At 44.0% G+C, this 26,291-nt stretch overlaps 1 protein-coding gene across 1 annotated transcript in view; it reads left to right on the top strand.

The window, feature by feature from the left end:
• Polq (DNA polymerase theta) overlaps nucleotides 1-16,519 on the top strand; it is an 81,251-nt gene extending 64,732 nt beyond the window's left edge. Inside the window, exons 23-30 of the mRNA XM_028894992.2 lie at nucleotides 319-445; nucleotides 1,001-1,122; nucleotides 4,539-4,723; nucleotides 7,108-7,219; nucleotides 8,826-8,950; nucleotides 11,907-12,060; nucleotides 15,099-15,220; nucleotides 15,627-16,519. Of these exons, the coding sequence (XP_028750825.1) occupies nucleotides 319-445; nucleotides 1,001-1,122; nucleotides 4,539-4,723; nucleotides 7,108-7,219; nucleotides 8,826-8,950; nucleotides 11,907-12,060; nucleotides 15,099-15,220; nucleotides 15,627-15,740 (1,061 nt within the window). The 3' untranslated portion in view covers nucleotides 15,741-16,519. The remainder of the gene's footprint in view (nucleotides 1-318; nucleotides 446-1,000; nucleotides 1,123-4,538; nucleotides 4,724-7,107; nucleotides 7,220-8,825; nucleotides 8,951-11,906; nucleotides 12,061-15,098; nucleotides 15,221-15,626) is intronic.
• The last annotated feature ends 9,772 nt before the right edge of the window (nucleotides 16,520-26,291 follow it).

Here is a 26,291-nt window from a genome sequence, read left to right as displayed (position 1 = left end):
AATATGTTAAAATTCTAAATATAAGCCACTTTAGCATTATCAAGCGCATTTAAAAAATCTTTTTATTACATTTATTTAGTGTGTGCGTGCATTATGCATGCATGTGTTTCATGTCACATTTGTGGGAGTCAGTTGTCTCCTACTGTGTGGGTTCCTGAGTTTACCTTGGGTTGTCAGGCTGGGAAGCAAGTGCTCTTGCCCACCGAACCATCCTGCCAGCCCCCAGCTGAATTTAAGAAAGATCATTCTGAGCTACAAAAACTGTCAATTGGTTGATTGTTAGGTTTATTTTTCTAACCTTTTTCTTCTTGATTTTAGGACGGATAACCTTCACAGAACCTAATATCCAGAATGTGCCAAGAGATTTTGAGATTAAAATGCCAACCCTAGTAAGGGAAAGCCCACCTTCTCAAGCTCCAGGCAAAAGCCTGCTTCCAGTGGCCAGGTAGACTTTATTTCTGTACTGATACTATCCTTTCGTGAGTGAGCGCAATGGCTCGAAAAGACCCTGTTGTCTAAAACAATGCAGCACATATACGTTTATAGTCTAGACATACCATTTGGCTCTAGACATTATCCTTTTCAAATTCTGTGATGAGGCTGGTCAATGGCAAAATGTGGTAGATCTGCTGCAAGCTACTCCTTAAGACAGATATGGAAGTCAGAGGCTAGCCATGCCAGCAACACCCCTGCCCCCGTATACACTTGATAAGAGGGAGCAGCTAGATAGTTTACCTTAGGTCTGGTTAGAGATTTGTGGAGTTAAATGGGGGTTGGGGTGGATTATCTGAGAAGCAGTTTGTGGAAGGTAATTACAGAAGGGCCTTCATGTTTTACTGAACGTTTGCTAAGAGAGGTCTAATATCTTCAACTTTTAAGTCGGTTTCAGGTTAGGTCATTTTAGGTTTCTTAGATGGAAATACTATTTTTATTGGAAATCAGACCTTCTATGTATCTGAGATTCGTCATGTTCTAGCTGATGATTTTATTTGTACTGCAGAGGACAGAATAAGAAGTTGTATGGCCTGCACCCTGGGGCTGGGACACTGATGGAAGAGAAGGCCTCAGATAGAGGACTGCCATTTTCAGTGAGCATGCGCCATGCCTTTGTGCCTTTCCCAGGTGAGGTGAGCTCCTTGTGTTTTAAAAGGCACTAAGAAGTCCTGAATTAGGAGTAGGATTCAGAAGTGTGCATTATGCCCTCCATCTTTCTTGCACTAGATGCTGGCATACCTCAGCAGCTGCTGTGTGCTGATACTGTTTGGAAACTTCTGCAGAATGTCATTGAATCTGTCTGCCTCTTTGCCTTTGCTTCTCTATGGGGTTCTGTGGTTAGAGAATTCTCTTTCTCTGCTTTCCTCCATGGACCAGGAAGAGCAGAGTTTTGGGTCCCTGTTTAGCACTTGTTTGTCCCTGTATTTCTCGATGCTATTCATGTCTGCTTGCTTCCTGTTGTGTGAGTAGCTGCCAGGACAGCTGCAGCCCTAAGTCATATCTGTTTGTCATCAAAAACACCTGGAGGTTGTAACCTAACTCTTAATTGCCCCATGATTGCTGTGCCAATTTTCTCTTTATCTTTTGCCAGTGGGTAGTCCTGGTAAGTGAGATTAAGTTCTATTAGAACTTCCCTTCCATGATGAGCTCACAGTCTGGTGAGCTAACTTTCCTGACAACAATCAGCATGAGAAGTTCAGTCTAACCCAGGGAAGAGTGAGAGTTCCACAGGCCTCACTGTCTCCTTTAGGCGCAGAGGAAAGAGCATGCTGGATTTCAAAGATGTGCTGCACAATAGGAATGTAGTGTGGAGCTTGCTCAGAATCTGAAGTTTCCTAGTAGCCACATTGTAAATTTCCCAAGTTACAGTATATGAAAGTTCTCACTACATCCTGCAGAGCACAGAAGGCCTTTGCTAAAAGTAAGTGTGTGGTGTGGCAGGAGAGTATGGTGAGCACATTGGTCTGGGAGGCTCCCATGAGGAGGCTCCCCAGGTCTCTCTGGTCACATAGAGACACTTGTCTCCAGAGGAATCCAAGCAGAAGTCTCTGAGTGCTTGATATTTGTTTAGAGTTCATAAAATATACACTTAAAGCAGACCCACATGCTGAAATTGTTTCAAACATTTTTTTTTTTTAACTTCTGGCAACTGAATTGTACCCATGTCGTGAAACCTCCCAGAGACCACCAAGGAGCTGGTTTCCGATTCAAGCACACAAGGGTCTTTTTATTGTCATGTTTGAACCTGGACCGCCACCCTATGCTCCAATGCAGTGGATGGAGGGAAATGTGGTGGTGGGCTTGGATGGGAGAGTTTTTAAAGGAAAAAACCACAAGCCAGGAGTTACATGCCTTGGCATTTTGGGATTGGATAAAGGGATATGGGGGCAAGGTGATTTTTTTGAAACTATTGGTTAAACTTTGGGTGCAAAACCACAACCTGCTGACAGGATGTCTGTTTATCAGCAAGGGCTGTAAACTGCCAACAGGATGTCTGCAGGAGCATCTGGATCTTGTTCAATTTTACTGCCCTGTTTCTTAATTGGCTGCTTCTAGGGTATCTGTTCAGATTTCATTGTCACGGCACATTCCTGAGGTTCTTCTGGAACTGAGCTCAGCCCCTGGTCACCAGATGGCCTAAGATGGTGGCCTTTCCCTAAGATGGAGTTTGTAAAGTCAAGTCTTGGCCTTCATATTGCCTTCACAAATTCAGTACTAAAAACACCTTTTAAAAAATTACTTGCATCTCCATGGACACAACAGATTTATTTTTTTTTTTTAAGAAGGATAGACATGTTTGTAACCTACATTAGCTGTAAATGGCTTCCTGTGCTCATTCTATGCATGTCCTTCCTAAGTTCTTACCAGTCTAGCTGTCGGACAGGCCCAGCTCTAGTATCAGTCTCCTGAGATCAGAGGGAACACCCCATCCTGCAGGGTTTTCTGGAAATGCTAGCATTCAGAAGCTTCACAGCTGCTTACCTCTTTACCTCCCTTCTCAGTGACAGTTCTTCATCGCCTGCTCTTTAACTTCTAAAACAGTTATTTCACAAAAGAACTAGTATGTATTTGCTAATATTCCTTCTGCAAATATGCATACCTTTGGCTCTGTAATCTTTTGACTTTTATCTAAAAATTATCATTCTGTATATACTTCTATGTTTGGACTTTTCAGCTAACATTTTTATATTAAAGACTGTGCTTATCAGTAAAGAAATGGGAGTAGATGGATGTGGTAGCCACACCTTTAGTCCCAACAGAGGCAGACAGATCTGTGAGTTCTAGGCCAACCATAGTTACATAGTGAGTCCTTGTCTCAAAACAAAACAAGAGATGGAGCTATGACCAGTTTAACCCGTGTGTGCTCAGTTTGCACCATGACCTATGAGTTTGTTTGCTGAATCACAGACTACAAACAGCTTAATTTTGAGTCTCTGATTCTGCCTTGTGGGCAGAAGGCTGCCCTTTAGCTTCCCAGGAAGAGCATCCTAGTGTCTCTTGCACACTTGCCTGAATGTGTTGTACAAACTTCTGGATGCTACCATTTTAAGTGAGGAAAATTTATTTCTTGCTATAGGTTTAATTTCTATTCCTCTTATTATGAGTGAAATTCAGCATTCTTATTATATTTGAGATTCTTCTGTCTTTATTATTTTAGTGAACTTACTTATAAAGTCTGTTATTGGTTTATAGCTATATTTTTTTATAATATAAAGTCTGTTATTGTTTTATAGCTATGCTTTTTTTTATTTTTCGAGACAGGGTTTCTCTGTGTAGCTTTGCGCCTTTCCTGGGACTCACTTGGTAGCCCAGGCTGGCCTCGAACTCACAGAGATCCGCCTGGCTCTGCCTCCCGAGTGCTGGGATTAAAGGCGTGCGCCACCACTGCCCGGCTATAGCTATGCTTTTTATAATATAAAGTCAGTTATTGATTTATAGCTACTTGTCCTTTGTGCTAGCAGTTAGAGTATGTTTTTGAACTTTGATCATATTTTGTTTTTTGTCTTGCACTTCTTATCAAGTTATTTGTAATCCATAAGAAACTAGTCTTACTCCCTTAGTAACTTGATTTTTTTATTGAATATCTATCTTTGTTATTGTTGAACCAAAGCACACTTAACATACACTTACTGAATACCAATTTGTCCATTGATTATTTATTCAGCAGCCATTTCTTAAGGGTATAGTCTATGAAATGTTTTCTGTAAACCTATTGTATATAGGGTTTTCCTGTAGAACAGAGGGAACTGTAAGTCTCCTATCCCTAAGGAGCAGGAGAAGCATGAGAGAACTGTTGTGGACTGTGTGCTGGGTACTGTGGGAACACTGAGGAAGGTACCCTACTGTCAAGAGACAGATACCAGCTTGATAGATTCTGCATGCAAATGAAAACTTAAAAACATGATAATGCACAGAAATGAACTGTATCTTATTTGAAGTAAGGCTTTAACTTTTGAACACATGACCTTATTAAACTGTTTCTGTCATCTTACTGAGGGGTCTGTGGAGCTGTGCCAGCTGTTTAAAGTAGATGTGCTTTTCAGGTGGTTTAATTTTGGCTGCCGATTACTCTCAGCTTGAACTGAGGATCCTGGCCCACCTATCACGTGACTGTCGCCTCATTCAAGTCTTGAACACTGGAGCCGATGTTTTCAGGAGCATTGCGGCAGAGTGGAAGATGATCGAGCCTGACTCTGTTGGGGAGGAGCTGAGGCAACAGGCGAAGCAGGTGAACTTAGTGGACACGCTTTATCAGAATGAAAACAACTCAGTGATCACAACATCTTAAGTTATCCATGAATTTCATTTGAGGAATGACTTCTGTCTGGATCTTTCAAGTCACAGTCATTGGAGGCTAGTCTGTCTGTGGTATTTATTCATTGTAGGTTTTGCCTCCTGACGGAGTAGAACAAACCAGATCCACCTAGGCCTGTGGGCCACGTAGTGTCAAGAAAGCCCTGTGTGTTCAAGTCTAGAGTGTGGCTAGTCATGGTGTCTGGTACAGTGGGTGTTTACCTGCAAGTGAGAGGGATGGTAGAGGCAGTCACTGTACACGAGGAAGAATATGTGTTTAAATCTCTACTCAGCAAATATCTTGACAGGAAGGTCCATATTCTCGTTTTTCTATCTTCTTATAGCATCTAGCCAAAGTGCATTATAGCAAAGGTAGTTTAATGCTTTTGAAAATAGAATTGGGGGCTGGAGAGATGGCTCAGAGGTTAAGAGCACTGCTTGTTCTTCCAAAGGTCCTGAGTTCAATTCCCAGCAACCACATGGTGGCTCACAACCATCTGTAGTGAGATCTGGTGCCCTCTTCTGGCCTGCAGGGGTGTGTGCAGACAGAACACTGTATACGTAATAAATAAATAAATCTTTAAAAAAAAAAAAAAAGAAAGAAAATAGAATTGGATTGTAATAAGTAAGAGAGCCTTGAGCTGTTCAGCAGCTGTTCTTGCACTTTGCAGGGTCACTGTCAGGCACAGAGGAGCCAGAGGCCACATTCACATTTCCTGGCTAGATTAACACCAGCCCTTCTTAACCACACACCCTGTGGGCAACCAGTTGCCATTTTCCAGTGACCTGCTGTAGTAGGTTCACTTTCTTCCTGGATGTAGCTGGCATGCTGATGTGAACTGCTTCCTCTCACCAGTGCAGTTTAGCACCAATCCCTGTTCCCTACTGTTTAAAAATCTCGCGCTGCTCTTCCTCTCCTGAATCTGCAGTTAGCAAGGATCAAAGCTTTACTTACTAAAATAGGTGAAATGTTCCTGTAGTTAAGCCCCATAGTCAGCTCTTGAGATGGGCATTAGTTATATCTATGTATGGAGCAGGGAACAGACACAGAGTTTGAGATTTGTTTACACTCAGTGTTAAGTGGTTGAGTCTGGAGAAGTATGGAATGTCAGAATGTTGGACTTCCGAATCCACAATCATTCAGGATGGTGACTGTATTCATCAGTGCTTGCCTCATTCAACAGTGAACATGCTAGAACAGTGATCCAATCCCTTGCTGAGTCTTGCTGAGATCTCAGACTGCACTAAGTAATACAAACTGAAGCAGACAAGCAGAGTACGTTAGGAATCACACAAAATAGTGTTGGAGGCCAAAGGAAGAACAAATGGAGGTTTCGAGTAAAAAGCTCTTGGCCAGGTGTGGTTACACATACTTTCACAGCCCAGGGCAGAGGCAGGCATGGTGGTGGTGATGTTGTCCTTTGAGTTCAAGGTCAGTCTGGTCTGCAGAGTAAGTCAGGCCAGCCAGAACTACATAGTGAGATTCTATCCCCAAACAAAGCCAAAAACCCCACAAAATATTTAAGAAAGGAGGATAGGGTCCCTTTAGTGTGTCACATTAAAAGCTTTTAGAATTCTGGTAAGCATTTAATGCAAGTTATCTTTTAATATTTTATTTGCCATTCATATGGAGCTTGCTTTGTGTCAATTTTCTAAACACCCCCAAGTCATGATCCAAACACTGTTTTTATTTCTAGATGAAAATGTTTGGCTACAAAGAGGTCAGGTGGCTATGGCATGATCATGCATGACTTCAGGCAGGACTTACTAACCTAGGTAGTTCATTTCCCTCCACCACATCCAAAAGCTACTTAGGTTTATAGTTACCCCAGATGGATTTTGCATTTGTAGAATGTGAAACTTTAGGCAGCTGTGAGTTGTAGATATTTCTTTGCAGTGAAGTCTCTCCTATTCTCAAACTGTTTGTTCTTATCGATGGGCAAGGAGAGGTGCATTTGCCAAACTTTCTTCAAAGACTTCTAGGCACTTCCTTTGCAGACACCCCTGAGATCCTCTGAGGAATGAGCCTGCTCTAATGGCTGATGGATAAAGAACAAACAGAAAGCAGACTTCCTATTTTGACTGCTTCCTTCCCGCATTCAAATTCGCTAGTGTCTTCACCCACACATACAAAGTAATGCTTAGAGGCAGAACAGATGTTTGCTGACTACCAGCTTCTGCGGATCCAACCCACCAAAGCTGATCTAATCATGTCTTTGGTTCACTATGAAGTAAAAACGTTTACCAGGGTGTCAATCCTAGTGAACACTCTTGTGTACTTACACTTTATACTCACTGAGTGTGACACCTCCCTTTCAGATTTGCTATGGAATCATATACGGGATGGGAGCGAAATCCTTAGGAGAGCAGATGGGCATTACAGAAAATGATGCTGCTTGCTACATTGACTCTTTCAAGTCCAGATATACAGGTAAGAAGTCTAACCTAAGGATCTTGTGGCTGTCCACTACCTTAATTAACTTAATATTACAGAAATGTATTAAAATCTCTGTTAATCAGAAATTTTTATCAGGAATTATTGAGGGCAAGTAACATGCAGCTTATTGTCATTATTCATTACAATTATTAACTGTGTTAGAAATGCTGAGGGACTGTTATAGAGCAGTTTGGGTTCCTTAAATTACCTCTTCTTTAAAAGCTTATTCAACTATAATTTACACACAATTAAAGTCACTGCTTTCATATACATACTTCTGTGGACTCAAATGTATGTAGTCATATTCTGTACTTCAGCTCAGACACAGAAGATCGGGAGGTGAGGGAGAGGGATTGAGAGGAGAGGAGGGAGGGGCAACTGTGGTCGGGATGTAATGTATGAGAGAAGAAGAAAGGAGAGGAGAGGAGAGAGAGAGAGAAAAGAGGAGAAAAGAGAAGAAAAGAGACCTGTTGGTGGTTCCTGACAAAAGCCTGTGCTGATGAGAGCTTTGTATTGCTTTGTTTTTCTCTCTGCAAGACTGAAGTCATACTACTCAGAAAGCCACTGGCCATGTATCAAAAGCACTGTGGGGAGAAAGGCAGAGGCCGGGATGAAAGGGACAGTTCTAACCTTGGCCCTGACCTGAACCTCTCGTAGCCTCACTTTTCAGATACCCAGTGTGTCCTGAAGATAGCTATTGTAAAGTCATAATTACCATGCTTTGCAGATAACTCATCATATTTGAAGCAGTCATGGGCCTTGTAGAAATAGCACTGAATGGGAGACTTAATTCATCTCACAGAGCTTAAGTTCCTTTCAACATACTTGGGAGAGAGCAGCCATTAGGACGTAGACTGTGTTTATTTCTTACCTTCTCAGATCTTCCGAGTGAAGTATCAACTCTAGTCTGTGGATCATCCCTGTCCTTGATGTGGAGGCATCTGGAAGTAGTATTGACCCTCTGATGAGCCCACAAGGCAGAGCAAAGGACCCCTCAGGGGATCTGGTCACAGCAGGCAGTTCATGCTCAGCAGGACCTATTGTTGGATTGAGATACTTACTCTAGGGATCTCTCTCTCTCTCTCTTTTTAACCACACTTGTGTTTCTGGATTTTTATTTTCCCCCTCAAATCTGAGTAAAAATTGCTTTAATGCTTGCAAAGATCGAGGTCTTTGTTCAAAAGGAGTAAAAGCGATGACATTGCTATATTAGACTCAGAGCATGCCTTCAGAGGTGACCCAGGGAGGTGATTCAGATGCCGCCTGCTTTCTGCAAGCCTGTGTGTGGGTTTGGGGTGTTCTAGATGACTGTGAACCCCCAAACTTGGCGTTAAAATTTAAGAAGCAGGAGTAAGAGAGAAGGAAGGAGCGAGGGAACCCCACTTTCAGGACACCTGCAAATAAGGCCCTTCAGGGGTTAGAACGCAGATGGACACAGATGTTCCAGCGATGACACTGTGACAGATAAGAGCGAGGGCTCTGAGCAGTCGGAACAGAATGAAGGAAAGCCAGGAGGCAGGGCGGGATTTTGTCATATTGAAACAGCGAACGACACAGAGGGTGGACTTTGGTTGTAATTGTTTCTGTATTTTCTTTGTAGGGATTAATCATTTCATGAGGGACACAGTGAAGAACTGTAGAAGAGATGGCTTTGTTCAGACCATTTTGGGAAGACGTAGATATTTGCCAGGAATCAAAGACAACAATCCTTATCACAAAGCACATGTATGTAGAAATTTCTCTGAGTTTTGACATTTAGTTTTCAACACAGTTGCCATTGATTTTATAAAGGACTTTTAGAGTGAGGGCTCTGTTTGGGGAAGTTAATATAAACATCTGACCACTTAACACTTAAGCATGAGAAGTATTTATTAGCTTTGGGGACAGGTGGTAAATAAACACTTTTTTTTCCAGTGCTGGGGTTGAACTTTGGGGCATCAGTCATAGTGGGTAGGCACTCCAATGCTGAATTATATTCCCATTGCCATTCCTGTTTGTCCTCCTGCCCTCCCCCAACTCTTTGAGAGAGCACCCAAGTTGCCCAGGCTGGCCTTGAATTCATGCTGTAGCCCAGGAAGGCCTTGAGGTTGGGATGCTCCTACCTCAGTCTCCTGGATAGTTGGGACCACAGACTTGCACCACCAAGCTCAGCAAAGACTCCATGGCCTTTCGGTCCCTGCATTCTCATGTGGCAGTTTGCTAACTGTCTCCAGGTTAGCCGGTCGTTAACCACGGGTCCCCTTTTAGTTCTACTTATTCATTTTACTTTTTTATTAGAGGGTGTTAGGCTATCCAGAGTAGTGAACAGGGACGCTTTAACTTAATGCTATAGGTCTTGGAAGATATTTGCTTAAATGATTATTCAATTGCTTTTAGATTGTTGGGAGTCATGAAAGTATTGCAGTCATCTGCATCTTCTCCACTTTCAATGAATTTCGTTCTGTCATCTCTCCATGATTTTGCATGGCAGTGTCTACTGTCTAGCTCCTCTCTCTGGCATCCAGAGCTGTCAGGGCACTGATGTGTGTTGGGGCCTTAAATGACAGGTGGCTTTTGTCACAGCTTCACTGCCCAGCCTCATTCATGTATATATGTGTCTGTGTATATACACACATACATACATACATATATATGGAGAGAGAGGGAGAGAGTTGATTTTCTGCTGCCCCCGGATGGTTTACCAGGCCTCCTTCTACTAGTTGATTCCTGGTCCCAGATCTGCTTCCCCAAGCCCCTCAAGCCTATTAGAATATCTTGTCAGCTGTCCACAACCTCCTGGCTGCTGCTTATGGAACCTGTTGATTACTCCAAGAGAAAGAGTGACTTCGAATGCCAGGACTATTTAACTTGGTTTCCTCTTTTTAAAAATTGCCCAGAGTGGGTTGTGTGGTGGTATTGTGTACTCTAATAAATTTATCTGGGGTCAGAGAACAGACAGCCACTAGATACAAAGGCTAGAAAATGGTGTCACTCACACCTTTAATCCTAGCATTCCAGAGATAGAAATCCCTCTGGATCTCTGTGAGTTCAAGGCCACATTGGAAATAGCCAAGCATGGTGACACGCCTTTAATCCCAGAAAGCCAGCCTTTAATCCCAGGGAGTGGTGGTAGAAAACTGAAAGATATATAAGGCGTGAGGACCAGAAACTAGAGGTATTTGGCTGGTTAAGGTTTTGGCTGGTTAAGCATTCAGGCTTTTGAGCAGTAATTCAGCTGAGACCCATTTGGGATGAGGACACAGAAGCCTCCAGTCTGAGGAGACAAGACCAGCTGAGGATCCAGCAAGATGAGATACCTGTGGCTTGTTCTGTCTCTCTGATCTACCAGCATGGACCCCAATAACTGACCTCGGGTTTGATTTTATTAATAAGAACTTTTAAGATTCCTGCTACAGGGTTGGTCTGTGGTCATGGCTGTAGAGATTGTCTTGATTGTTAATTGATGTAGGAAGACCCAGCCCACTGAGGGTGTCACCATTCCCCAGGCAGAGGGGGTCATGAACTTATAAGACAGAAGAAAGCAGGATGGAAGCAAACAAAAAAGATGCATATGTTTATTCTCTCTCTAATGTTGACATGCTTTGAGTTCCTGCCTTGGCTCACCCTAGTGATAAATGGTAGCCTGGAACTATAGGCCACATAAACTCATTCTTCCTTTAAGTTGCTTTTAGTCAAGAAAATAAACTCCTATGTATAATGACTGAGGAAGGCAGCAATGACTGTTATACAACCTACTACACAGAGAGGTATGGTCTCAAAGAGGCAGAATAGGTGACACTCTGAAATCCAGTTACTCTTTAGAGTTCACTGTAGCCTATCAACAGTTTGTCTCTTCAGCAGATGTTGAATATACTTTAGAAGCTGGTATAGCATCCTCACAGGAACTCTCCAATTACATCGACTGCCTTCCTTAAAAGAGACTCTTGCCATTTTACGAGCCATTTGGGGGGCACCAGAACTAGTATTTATGAGCAGATTGCACCTGGATATTAAACTGGGCTCCCTCCCTTCCTGTCCTACAGTTGACTGTTAGGATGATCTTGGCAGCAATGGTTTCAGGGAAGTTCTAATTTAATACTTGGGCATATAGGATCGACGTTTTCTCTGGCATCTAATGAGTATCTTCTGCCCCCCCCTCCCCCCCCCCCCCCCCCCCCCCGTGAAAACCTTTGGTTCCTGTTAGAGGGCTTCAGACCTGCTGGCTAAATTTTGTGTGGGACTAGGGAGCCATTGGTATGGGAATGCCCAACGGGCACTACAAAGAATATCTTATGTCTGTTTAACATTAAGAGTATTTTTAGGAAGAAATCTTTAGATTTCTTTCATTTAGAGTGAAGTTTGTAAACATACCTCAGAGCTTTAGCTGTTGTAGAATAAACTAAATTTGAGCTATTGGAAGCTTTCTAAGTGCAGTCCAGCTAGGGGATCCTAACCGAACACTGAAGATTTATTTTTAAACCAAAAGAATCCAACCTAATGCTCAGTCTAGTCTCATGAGGATGGCCCAGAAGGGAAGGCTGAGGCTTGTTATTTGTAGGATGAGGCCTACCTGTTGATGTCCTAGGTCACATCTCAGTCTAGACTTCTGGCTGCTTCTAGACCCACTGATCTGTGGATACTGAGGCCAAATGTGAGACCATGTTGACACATATCATTAAGCGCCTGTAATTGTTTTTTTTAGGCTGAACGTCAGGCCATCAACACAACAGTTCAAGGATCAGCTGCTGATATAGTCAAAACAGCCACAGTTAACATTCAGAAGCAACTAGAGTCCTTCCATTCAGCCTTCAAATCCCATGGTCATCGGGAAAGCATGCTCCAGAATGGCCGAACAGGTTTGTCTGTCAGCAAGGCCCTTGCTGCATCTGACATGGTGAAAAGGATTGCATCCGAAAAGTGGGTGTCAGGAGGGAGTATTTTATATATTATTTCTAAGAATCTTCAAATATTTTGGTACTGGATACCTTTATACTCTTAGAAATTATTAATGATATCAAGGAACTGTTATTTAAATAGATTATATACTCTCTAATTACCAATTGGAAATTAGATAATTTTCAAGCTTGCTTTAACATTTTTTTTTTCCGGAGCTGAGAACCAAACCCAGGGCCTTGCACTTGCTAGGCAAGCGCTCTACCACTGAGCTAAATCCCCAACCCTGATTTAACATTTTTTAAGACAATAATATAATTAAGAATAAACCTTTCTGCTGGGCGGTGGTGGCCTTTAATCCCAGCACTCGGGAGGCAGAGGCAGGCTGATCTCTGTGAGTTCGAGGCCAGCCTGGTCTACAGAGCGAGATCCAGGAAAGGCGCAAAGCTACACAGAGAAACCCTGTCTCGAAAAACCAAAAAAAAAAAAAAAAAAAAAAAAAAAAAAAGAATAAACCTTTCTAAAAAGAGGGAGCTGAAGAGATGTCTCAAAGGTTAAGCGTGCATACTGCTCTTGTGGACGACTTTAGTTTGGTTCCCGACACCCACATCAGGAGGTTCACCTCTGACCTCCTCAGACACCTGTACACATACCCCCAAATTGATCTTAAAAATAGTAACACATTATTTATATTTTAACCTAAGTAACATGTTTTCATAGAAGTACATCTTTTTGGGACAGAAGAAAATTAATCATGAGTTGCTTTATTTTGCATTTCTACAAGTCCCTTTAATGCCTGGCTTGTCAAAAAGGTGGAGTCCTGCTTCTGTACCATTTTGTGTCACATATCCTGTGTCTCTGGACATCCAATGTGAAGTCTGCAATGCTAAGCTCCAAGTGTTAGGATGCTGATGTGTTTCCCAGGATGTGGGGATTTGAGCCCTAGCCCAGGATGGTTGGTCGATTTGCTGTTGATTTATGAGAGGTGATCAAAAAGGCAAACCCAGGAAAATCACTTGGAGTGCTGTTAGGAAAGTCCGTCTGACTTTGCACATGCGGAATCCTCTGTGGCCCAAGAGCACAGTTAGGACCTTGCTGATGTTCCTATCTGTGACCCCATTGCTCTCTGAGGTGATCTTACCACATACAGTCTTTTGCTAATATTGTTCTCTTTGCTTTTTTTGTTGCTGTTCTCACTCTTGAGATACTTAGAGGTTCTAGTCCTTTATTTCCTGGATAAGTTATTTGTTCCTCTAATAATTATGCAGAGCTTTGCTTTTCCTCTTCTGTCACATGTCTGCACTTCTACTTTAAATACCACGTGTCAGTGCTAAGGAGACCTCAATCATGACCACAGCCTTGTTTGAAAACGTCCTTGGAGAAAGTTGAGGTTTAGGGCATGCAGGGCCAAGATAAGCTGCTGGCCCTGGGCAGCAAAGATAAATAGCTGCAGTTCAGGGTGAAATTTGCTGCTTCCAGAAGAGATTTGTGTAGGTTATAGCAACTAGTATAGAGATTAGAAGTAGGTGCTTACAGCCTGTGGGTTAAAGGTAAAATGTTCTAAGAAAGATACAGTCACTGAATAAAATAGGTGTGTGACTCCTCAGCAGAGAGTGTCAGCAGGACTCACAGCAGGCACCTTTGAGACTAGGTGGCAGTCAAGTGGGGGTGTCACTGAAGGTGCCATCATGCTGAGTGACTGCTGTAAATCATGAGATCAAGGGACAGTGATCCCAATGAAGCAGAGGACTCAAGGAACAAGAAACTCACTGCACTCTGGGTCAGAAGCCGGGAACCAGGGGAAGTGGCGAGAACAAAGTTATGGTCAGAAAGGAGAAAAACCAGAGCATCTAGACCAGTGGTCCAACCTTCCTAACGCTGCCACTCTTTAATACGGTCCTCGTGTTGTGGAGACCCCAACCATAGTTATTTTTGTTTCCACTTCATACTGTAATTTTGCTACTGTATGAATCCTAATGTAAACATCCGTTATGAAGACTGTCTGATATGTGACCCCTGTGAAAGGATCATTTGACCTCAGAGGGGTCATGACCCACAGGTTGAGAACCACTGATCTAGCTTGTTCCCGTGGTAAGTGGGCACTGGGTGGCAGGTAGATCTCAGCCAGACTGGCACAGAAACAGCTTGGCAGTCCTGGGTGGAAGCAGCTGTAGGTTTTGCTGTCTTCATTCTCCAGCCGCCTCTGAGCTAACTCAGGCTGCAGACACCCAATGGTGGGTAAAGGACTTTATGGCAGAAGTAGATGTTGGAGGAAGGTGACTCTTGTTGTTGGGCCTGAAGGGTCAGTAGGAAATCTGTATGACAGAAAGAAGGGACTGGTGTGGGAGCACACTGGTAGAGGCAGTTACTGTGAGGGATACTGTCTTTCATTAGACCCAGCTAGTTAGGAAAAGGTAGTTAAGCCTAGGACAGTGGCTTCACCATTTTACTAGCCATTGACCTTTTGCAAATTGACTGAAAAATACAGAACATTGCCACAGGCTATTAAACAGACAGACTCTAACCTACAATTCATGGTACTCACAAATGTGCTAAGTTCACATGTGGACCTAGGTTTGGAATTGTCCAGAGAGTACAGTCCATCAGGGAAACACAAATTCTGCCACGTGACATTTCTAACCACAGCAAGGCACCAGGGAAGCCCTTTCTAAAGCATGGCCTGACAAGAATTGACTGTTCCCTGGAGTAGTGCTCAGGCCCCAGGCCACCAGAACTGCCGCTCAAGGGTGAAGGAGTTTCCATGGAAACAGAAAATGCTGGATGCTTAGGAGAAACAGGTTATAGAAGTCTTAGGATGAGCTCCTGATGTCCTGTTTATTCCTTCTTTCTCAAGGAAGTTACTAGGAATTTGAGTTCACCTGATGGTGAGGCGAGGTAGCCACCAGCTACTAGTTCTTTTCCTGACAGTCCCAAAACCTATGTGTTTAATATAGTCTCAGAATTAAGAACAAAACAACAAAATAGTTTTCTGTTTTTCTAGGGGCAGGATTGTTGCCAAAGAGAAAACTTAAAGGGATGTTTTGTCCTATGAGAGGAGGCTTCTTTATCCTTCAACTTCATGATGAGCTTTTATATGAAGTGGCAGAAGAGGATGTCGTTCAGGTATTTTTGCTGTGCATGGTCCATTCTGTAGGCAGTGGAGACGGCGGGGGTCAGAAGGGCTGGTCCTTTACCCTGCACAGGGAATTTGGACCCTCTCTAGCATAGGCTGGCCAGATAAATGTTGAATCCATTTATCCAGGGAGAAAAGATAAGTATGCTCAGTCTATGAGAGTAAGGGGGTTCCTGACGCAGAGATGATTGTCTGGGGAAACGTTAGTAAGAGTCTACAGGCTTGCCCTGAGGGTTTCCAAGTTCGGAGCTGCTCATCAGTGCAGGGCAGTCTGCATGCCTGGTTCATTTCTGGATTTAAAACCACTGGATGCAGAGTGCCAGTCTGGTTCATCCCTTTCTCAGTGGGTGAACTGGGGTTGGGTGGAGTTTATTAACCTCTTTTCTTTATTTTTAGGTAGCTCAGATTGTCAAGAATGAAATGGAATGTGCAATAAAACTTTCTGTGAAGCTGAAAGTGAAAGTGAAAATAGGTGCCAGCTGGGGACAGCTGGAGGACTTTGATGTGTGATGGTGCTGTGCGGGTAACCGGCAGCCTGGTGCAGACATATTCACTTCGAGAACGTAGAGACTGCCCTTGTGCCTGCTTCATGAGGACCAGCTCTCTAGTCGGGATGCACTCAGATGAGCAGTTCTGTGGTCGGGGTCTATGTATACCAAGGTCGAGCTAGCCTGTAGGGTCACAGATTTAATAGCTATTCTCGCTCTCAGACTGTCTATGAATTTGCCTTTCATAATTTATTGGAGCTTTAAACAGTCTCAGAATATGCTTGAAAAATGCACTTAGCACTTTGGGCCCTCATCTGTGTAAAACATGAAGGAATAGAACTGCTGCCTGCCCAGGGACATTTTTATTCCTCCGGGGACTCATGATGTAACCTCAGGAGTCACAGGCAGTATTTAACTTAACATTAACATTATACAGAGTATGTGATCCTTTTCATCCAATAAAGGCTTCAGAAGTAGAATTTAAAAATCACAAATAAATCAGAATTCTGTAAGATAGTAAGAAATGAAATTCCACAAACTACTGTCACTTGCTCTTTCCCTTCACAGTTCCTCTGTGAACATAATTGGAATACTCTTAAAGTGAGCTGTCCCCGGGAAGAAGTGGCCTGTCAGGTCAGACATTGGCTGCAGTGGAAGCTAACACTGCCAGGCCAGGAAAATGCCCCTCGCCAGCCCCCTAGTGCCTCTGTGTTTGTGATATGGAGAGAATAGTCAGGCCAAAACGTTGATTCTTACTTTCCTGTTATTTTTTGCTATTGAAATAAATTTATGAGAACCTTATATCAATGTTTCTGTTAAAACAATCTTTTTGGTTTAAGAGTATCAGAAACTTTTTTCCTTTATTTCATTGTCTCATTTAAGAAATGTTTACTATACTTTTAGTTATCAGATGCTTTTGTGTATGTGTTAATCATGATGAAAAGAGATACCTGCTTCATCAGATACAGTTGGATGGATGTGTAGGGAGGAGCCAGGAGTCAGATGATGGCCTCAAACTCAGTCCTGACTCCTCTGCTCTTAAATGATGGGATTATAGGCATGAACTTCCACTCCCTGCTTTATTCCTTGAGGTATACATACACATACACACACACACACACACACACACACACACACACACACACACACAGTCAACCGTGTGAAGAGGATGCCTATGGAATGGAGACACTCTTTGCCAGCTACACATCTGACAGAGGATTAATACCCAGAATATATAAAGAAAACAAAAAAACCAAACAACCCATTCAAAAAATGGCCTTGTGATCTGAACAGAGAGTTCTCACGAGAAGAAATAAAAATGGCTAAGAAATATCTCAAGAAGTGCTCGTCATCACTAGCAATTAGAGAAGTGCAAATCAAAACAAATTTAAGATTTATCTTACCCTAATCAGAATGGCCAAGATCAACAATACAACTGACAACAAATATTGGGGGGATCTGGGGAAAAGCGAACTCTCCTCCCTTATTCACTGTTGGTGGGGTTGCAAGCTGGTCCAGCCACTCTGGAAATCAGTGTGGAGAACCCTCCAAAAGCTAAAAATCAATTTACCACATGACCCAGCCATACCACTTCTTGCCCAAAGGACTTGGCATCCGACTACACAGATATTTGCTCCGTTGTGTTCATTACTGCTCTATTCACAATAGTTAGGAAATCGAAACAACCTAAATGTTCTTCAAAGGATAACTAGTTAATGCAAATGTGGTACATATATACTATGGAATACTATGCAACTGTAAATAAGAAAGAAATCATGACATTTCAGATGAATCAATGGTACTAGAAAACATTACACTGAGTGAGATATTCCAGTTCTGGAAAGACAAACATTACATTTATCTGTGGATCCTACTTCAAATCTTCAGATGTGAGTCTCTAACTTGAAGTAACCATAGAAGCCAAGAAAGCAAAAAGGAATTCTGGTGTGTGGGGTGATAAAGAGGGAAGTAACAGGACTCAAGTGAGTTGAAGGGAGAAATGCGAAAAACAAGGAAATGTGGTTAATTGGGAGAGGGAGGAGGTAAAATAACAGTGTCTGAAAACAGAGGACTGATCTTCAAGACATACAAAGAACTCAAGAAACTAGACATCAAAAAACCAAATAATCCAACTAAAAATGGGCTACAGATCTAAACAGAATTCTTAACAGAAGAATCTCAAATGACTGAGAGACACTTGAAGAATTGTTCAACATCCTTAGTCATCAGGGAAAGGGAAATCAAAATGACTCAGATTCCATCTTACACCTGTCAGAATGGTTAAGCTCAAAACCACAAGTGATAGTGCATGCTGGAGAGGATGTGGAGCAAGGGGAACCCTCCTCCACTGCTGGTGACAGTGCAAACGTGTACAGCCACTTTGGAAGTCAGTGTGGCAGTTTCTCAGAAAATTGAGAATTAATCTTCCACAAGACCCAGCTATACCACTCTTGGGCATATACCCAAAGGATGCTCAATCATTCCACAAGGACACTTGCTCAACTATGTTCACAGCAGCTTTATTTGTAATATCCAGAACCTGGAAACAACCTAGATGCCCCTCAACCAAGGAATAGATAAAGAAAATGGTACATTTACACAATGGAGAATTACTCAGCTGTTAAAAACAATGACATCAGGAAATTTGAAGGCAAATGAATGGAACTAGAAAAAAAAATCCTGAGTGAGGTAACCCAGACACAGTATGTACTCACTTTTAAGTGGATATTAGTTGTAAAATAAATGATAACCATGCTACAATCCACAGACCCAGAGAGACTAGGTAACAAGGAAGGCCCAAAGAGGGACAGGGATGCATGGATTTCCCTGGGAAGGGGACATAGAATACATCTCCTGGGTAGACTAGGGACCGGCAAGGATGGGAACATGAGGGATCATGTTGAGGGGGTGAATGGAGGGGGAGAGCAATGAAAGATATCTTGATGAGGGGGGTCACATTTTGTGGTCAGATAGAAACCTGGTGCAAGGCAAACTGCTACGAATCTACAAGGATGACCCCAGCTGAGACTCCTGGCAATAGTGGAGAGGGTGCCTGAACTGGCCTCCTGTAATCAGATTAGTGACTAATTGTCATCCAAGAGCCTTCTTCCAGTGACCGATGGAAACAGATGCAGAGATCCACAGCCAAGTGCTGGGCCGAGCTCAGGGAATCCTACTGAAGAGAGGGAGGAAGTAATGTATTAGCCATGGGGGTCAAGGTCACCCCAAAGAAACCCACAGAAACAACTAACCTGGACTCATAGGAGCTCACAGACTCTGGACTGACAGCTAGGGAGCCTGCATGGGACTGACCTAGGCCCTCTACATATGTGTGACAGTTGTGTAGCTTGATATACTTGTGGGACTCCTAGTGGTGGGAGCAGGGCCTGTCCCTAACACTTTGGCTGGCTTCCAGGAACCTAGCCCTCATATTGGGTTGGTTGCCTTGCCCAACCTCAATACAAGGGGAGGAGCTTAGTTCTACCTCAACTTTGCACCCATGGGAGGCCTGTCCCTTTCTGAACAGAAACAGGAGGAGTGGATGGCTGGGAGCGGGGGAGGTGGGGAGGAGAGGAGGGAAGGGAAACTGTGATTGGGATGTAAAATAAACGAATGAACTTAATAATAAAGTGCTTGAAAAAGTCATAAGGAATCATCTAAAATTACATATAATACATATGTATATACACATATAGTTTAAAATGAAGTTTTCTCACTTCAGCTGGCAATCAGTTGGTTTTCTACATACTGACAATGAATTTGCTGAGAAACCACAGAAGTAACTCTATCCTCAGCACACACACACACACACACACACACACACACACACACACACTCACACACACTCTTGCATATGTGCACACATCTTAAGAATAAAATGCTGAAGTGAAAGATTTTGGAAACAAAAATTACCAAACCCTGAAGAAAGCTAAAGATGCTGAAAGGCAGAACAACATTCCATGTTCTTAGGTTGAAAGAATCAATATTACCATAAGCAATCTGTGGCTTCAATGTAGTCCTCCAAAATACCAGTGACATTCATCACAGAATTAGAAAAGGCAATTTGAAAATGATGCAGAAGCATAAAGACCTCAAGAGCCAAAGCAGCCTCAAGTCATCAGTGTGGAACTGTACTGAGTAAAGTCAATACAGAGGCTCATACTGCTCGGAGTAGGTGGTGGTTGAGTGCTCATCCCTAAACTACCCCCTAAGTTTCAGGAATGTTTGGAAGAGGAGGAAAAGATGTGAGAAACAGAAGATAGGGAAAAGGGCAAGACCCAGCCATTGTGACCTTAAATCTACACAGTTATGAATTCTCACACTGGACCTGCACAAGAAGGACTCATAAACCAGTTTGGATGAACAAGGGACTCCCTGGGGCCCTAGCCTTCAGCCTGGACATACTTGCTACTGATCGATTCAGGGAGAGGGAGGGCCATTGCCTCCAGTTGGGTGCTCACTGGTGACCCCACCAGGCTCCAAAGGGTAATTCCAACCCAATGTTCACACAGAAGGCCCTGCTTAAACAAAATGTCTCACAAAACACCAAAAGTCATGAATTGAAGAGACTGGCAGGATAGGAGAAAGGAACATTGTAGTGATGGGAATGAAATAATGGAGGGTGTGATGTAGAGAGTGACCACCATACATTATATACATGTGTGAAATCGTCAAAGAACAAATGAATCGATGAAAAAAAAAATCCAAAACTAGAAGTATGATACTTGATTTCAAGACATACTGCAGAGCCACATTAGCCAAAACAGTATGGTACTGCCATAAAAGCAGAAACACAGGCTGAGGGAATAAAATAGAAAACAAAAAGACAAACCCACATACCTATGTTACAATTTTTAACAGATACCAAAAGCACACACCAGGGGAAAGACAGCCTCATTAATACACTCTGCTTGGGAAACTGGATATCTATACACAGAATATTGAAACTTGACACCTTTCACTCAGTGGGCGTAAAATCAGCTCCAAACAGACCCAAGATTGTAAGACTTGAAACTCCAAAACTATATGAGGAAATAGGAACTGCAAGATACTGGTAGAGGTAATGACTGTCTAAATAGGATCCTAAACGTGGGAGACAAAATAATGAAGGCCTTTCTCTCAGGGTCCAAGGGAGATGCTACAATCAGTGGAGGAACTATGATCTCAGAGATGGGGAATGGATCTCCTCACACCGTGTTCTTTCTAGCCATGTCTTTTTACTGTTCTACAAAAAGTCTTCTACAGTGAGGATACCAGCTTATATACATTTATAACTAATTTGTTTTGGCAATGCAAGCGAGGCTTGAAGTTCTTAGGGTCACCAAGGCCGATAAGATTCACATACAGAGCAATAGCTGTCATCTTTCATTTACGGCATAAAAATGGGAGTGGCTGGCGGAAGTTTTCTGGTGAGGTAACTAGGGATTAAATCAACAAAGAAATCTAAGAGAGGAATTTGAGTGCTTATCTATGTTCTTAAGTGTGGCTAGGTATTAAGCTAAAAGTCTATAATCAGTAAAAGTTACGAATAAGGTAAAAACTGTCTTTTTCTCTATGCGCCTCCAAAGACTCTTCTTGGCCCTCGGTTACTAGGCAACCTGTGCACCAGTAGGGAAAAAAGGTGCAGCTTTTGATCTGTGATTGCACTTTCACCATAATCAGTTGTTTAAAGGGAACTTTTTTAGATCTAAGGATTACACCTAGGCTGTAGAACAAAGGAGAGGATTTAAACTTAATTTGGACAAGAAACAGAACCTGGCACCTTCTAGCTGCTCTGGCCCAGGCTATGTAGGTCTTCAGCAGTCTGAGGGAAAGTTTACTTTCCCATTCTTTTCTCAGGATAAATGCAAGCAATAAATCTTTAAGTTAAAATCTTACATTAATAAACTGAGGTGAAAAAAAGTACAAGGAGTTAAGAATCTCTTAGTGCGAGGTTAGTTTAGGTCATCACTACTCTTATCTATAGGTGAGGTAAAAACAAAGGCATGCTTTCCCTCTATCTAAATGGCTATGAATCAACATTTTCAGACAAGTAATAACTCTATGTCCTTGATGTGTCTGGAAATGTCTCAAATGAGCTGTTTTTTTCCTAGACAGTTAACCCTGACCAAATGCCTGCCAATAAAGATAATTTCAGGAAGGCAGATCTCTATGTCTACATTGGAGAAAGGAACAAAGGCCAGTTGTGGGAAATAAGTTTTGACTGTTTTCACATATAGCTAGGGGATGTTATCAATATACCCCAACACACACAGGGGAAATTGTGCCCAGGAGATGATCAAACACTTGTAAACTGTGGGAAATGAATCCCAAATTGTAACAGATGGGAATAAGCAATGGCTTCTACATCAAGAAATCTACATCAAGAAACAGTCAATTCATTCAATAACTCCAGCATGCCTTGCATGATGGCTTAGTCCTCTACCAGGACTGTGGAGGGCCATTCCCCACCCCCACACTTCCCCAGAGTACTCTTGAGTAGAAGCAGCGGGAAATATTAGTTAGATGGACAGAGTGGAGAGAAAAAGGTAGAAAATACAGGACAGCCTCAAGAGGGCCTGGATCCTAATCCATCATGCCCTGACTGTTTCTGCCAAAGGGTTTTTAAAGGAATGCCCAGGGATGGAGCAAAAGACCTCCCCCCAGCACAGCCAAGTGCAGACCATCTCAGACACCTGTACTCAGGCTCGTGGTCCAATCATCCTCTTTATGCAGAATGGATGGGTACAGGCACTAGCAAATCTAAATGGGCTCCAACACGGGACCCTTGGTTCTGATCCGTTGACCTTTATCTACGGCAGCTGAATCCCTGCTGCATAATCCTGCGGCTCCCAGCAACAAAACTAAACTTGACAAGTGCAATTGCATCAAACTGGAGAGCTGCACAACAACGCAAACAGCAGGGGAAGTAACTTCACTAGCTCTTCATCTGTGACATATTTAGTGTCTAGAATACACAATGAACAGGAAAAAAACAAGAATGCTGATTTTAAAATGGGCAAATGATCTAAAAACAGACACTTCAGTAGAGAAATGTGTGTAGCCTGTTAGTATGTGAAAGAAATGTTCAATGTCATTAGCCATCAAGGAAATGAAAATTAAAATTACAATGAGTTCACAGCTCATACCAACTACAATGGCTGTTATAAAAAACAAACCCAAACAACAAATACACGGGTAAGGACTATGGTGGTATTTCATTTGTACTGAAATGTGATTTTATTTGTATGTTAGTAAATAAAGTTGCCCAGGGGTCAGAGCTATTAGAGCCATAGCAAAAGCTGGGCATTGATGGTGCACACCTTTAATCCCAGCACTTGGTAGACAGAGCTAGGTAGATCTCTGTGTGTTCAAGCATACAGCCAGCATTGGAGACACACACCTTTAATCTCAATACCAACCATAGAAGACCTGGAAGTCTCTACAGACAGGCAGTGATGAGGCAGTCATGTGTTTGGGTTTACAACCAATGAGAAGGCAGAACAGAAAGACTATATAAAGACAAACATACAGGAAGTAGGTCTCTTTTTTGGAGAGGTCTCTTGGCTGAAGAGGCTAGCTGCAGCAGGTGGGTAAGGCTCTTAGCTCTGATCTCTTGGCTTTCTTCTTTGCATTGGTTCTGTGTTTCTTATTTAGTAAGACAGTTGGTTACATCTACAAAGGACACAGATGAAAAAGAACACACACATTCAGTGAGAGTGTAAATTTGTGTAGCTATGTTGGAAAGCATAGTGGAGACTCCTCAAAAGCCTGAAACTGGAATTGCTATGTACCTCGCTATCTTTGGGCACATATCCAAAGGGTATGGAACCAGCTCCCTGTATATCCATCTTTATGGCAAGCTTACCTATAGCTAAGTGGGATTCACCTTAGGTGGCCATCAACAGAATAATAGATACAGATATATCCACCACAGAGTCTTACTGAGCTGTAAAAAATGAAAGCCTGTCATTTACAAAGCAGAACTGGGGGCATCATGTTAAAGACAACAGAAAGCCAGACACAGAAAGACAGGTGTTACATGCTTGTCTCGTGTGTGGAAATTTAAAAACAAAGAGCTGGCCTAAAAGCGAAATAGTGAGTGCTAGGGATTAGGAAAGTGATCAGGGAGAGTGGGGGGCAGGGGTACAGAAGGGGAATAATAAATCAGTGCACAGTATCTGCATGTATGGGGGATCAATGAATCCCATTATATACAGCTAATGTGTTACACACACACACACACACACACACACACACACACCTAAAACAAAAATAATTTTCATAAAATAAGTTATTTAATTTCTAGTCATAATGAAAAAACTCAATACTAGACAAATGACTTGTACTAAAGAATTGCATTCTATCTTTGATATTTCAGCACAAGTTTTCATCCTTACTCCAATTTAATCCTCATCTGAGTGACCCCAGAAGAAAGCCTAGAGGCTACATTCTTCAGTTCCTCGACAGATTTCAGACTGATTAAACCCCTTCTTACACAGTGCACACTTCAACTGGCTTCTCCCTATTTCCTCACCTTGTCTGTTCCCTAGAGGGCCCCATCTGTGTGCCTGATAAAAGAGTTCACATCCTCTTCGAGTCTGCGTGGTGGCATCAGTCCCAGTATTCAAAATCAAATAATCCAGGGGAAGTGGAGAGGCCCAGCCCCCTTCTTCAGGAGCCCCGTAACACAACTATGTCCCCCAATAGTCAAAATTGACAGAAAGTTATAAATAAGGAATTAAAGGTCTAATGACATGTAAATACACTGCTTATCATTAGAAAATTCCATTTAAAATGTCATTTTCAGGTTTCGTCATAAAGGAAAAAGGTGAAAGTCTGAGAGTAGCGGAAATGCAAGCACCACTGTCCCCAGCACCACTGTCCCCAGCACCACTGTCCCCAGCACCACTGTCCCCAGCACCACTCAGCACCACTGTCACTCAGCACCACTGTCCCCACCACTCAGCACCACGTCCCAGCACCACTGTCCCCAGCACCACTGTCCCCAGCACCACTGTCCCCAGCACCACTGTCCCCAGCACCACTGTCCCCAGCACCCAGCACCACTCAGCACCACTGTCCCCAGCACCACTCAGCACCACTGTCCCCAGCACCACTGTCCCCAGCACCACTCAGCACCACTGTCCCCAGCACCACTCAGCACCACTGTCCCCAGCACCACTGTCCCCAGCACCACTGTCCCCAGCACCACTCAGCACCACTGTCCCCAGCACCACTGTCCCCAGCACCACTGTCCCAGCACCACTGTCCCCAGCACCACTCAGCACCACTGTCCCCAGCACCACTCAGCACCACTGTCCCCAGCACCACTCAGCACCACTGTCCCCAGCACCACTCAGCACCACTGTCACTCAGCACCACTGTCCCCAGCACCACTGTCCCCAGCACCACTCAGCACCACTGTCCCCAGCACCACTGTCCCCAGCACCACTCCAGCACCACTGTCCCAGCACCACTGTCCCAGCACCACTGTCCCCAGCACCACTGTCCCCAGCACCACTGTCCCCAGCACCACTGTCCCACTCAGCACCACTGTCCCCAGCACCACTCAGCACCACTGTCCCCAGCACCACTGTCCCCAGCACCACTGTCCCCAGCACCACTTCCAGCACCACTGTCCACCCAGCACCACTGTCCCCCAGCACCACTGTCCCCAGCACCACTGTCCCCAGCACCACTCAGCACCACTGTCCCCAGCACCACTGTCCCAGCACCACTCCCCAGCACCACTGTCCCCAGCACCACTGTCCCCAGCACCACTGTCCCCAGCACCACTGTCCCAGCACCACTCAGCACCACTGTCCCCAGCACCACTGCCCAGCACCACTGTCCCCAGCACCACTGTCCCCCAGCACCACTGTCCCAGCACCACTCAGCACCACTGTCCCAGCACCACTGTCCCAGCACCACTCAGCACCACTGTCCCCAGCACCACTCAGCACCACTGTCCCCAGCACCACTGTCCCCAGCACCACTGTCCCCCAGCACCACTGTCCCCAGCACCACTCAGCACCACTGTCCCCAGCACCACTGTCCCCAGCACCACTGTCCCAGCACCACTCAGCACCACTGTCCCCAGCACCACTCAGCACCACTGTCCCCAGCACCACTGTCCCCAGCACACTCAGCACCACTGTCCCCAGCACCACTGTCCCCCAGCACCACTGTCCCCAGCACCACTCAGCACCACTGTCCCCAGCACCACTGTCCCACAGCACCACTGTCCCCAGCACCACTGTCCCCCAGCACCACTGTCCCCAGCACCACTGTCCCCAGCACCACTCAGCACCACTGTCCCCAGCACCACTGTCCCCAGCACCACTGTCCCCAGCACCACTGTCCCCAGCACCACTGTCCCCAGCACCACTCAGCACCACTGTCCCCAGCACCACTCAGCACCACTGTCCCCAGCACCACTCAGCACCACTGTCCCACTGCCCCAGCACCACGTCCCCAGCACCACTGTCCCCAGCACCACTCAGCACCACTGTCCCCAGCACCACTGTCCCAGCACCACTGTACCACTCAGCACCACTCAGCACCACTGTCCCAGCACCACTCAGCACCACTG

Source organism: Peromyscus leucopus, chromosome 12, assembly GCF_004664715.2.
Source record: "Peromyscus leucopus breed LL Stock chromosome 12, UCI_PerLeu_2.1, whole genome shotgun sequence".
Classification (NCBI taxonomy): Eukaryota; Metazoa; Chordata; class Mammalia; order Rodentia; family Cricetidae; genus Peromyscus; species Peromyscus leucopus.
Note: the sequence above shows the minus strand (reverse complement) of the source record. Positions and strands in the feature narration are given on the sequence as shown.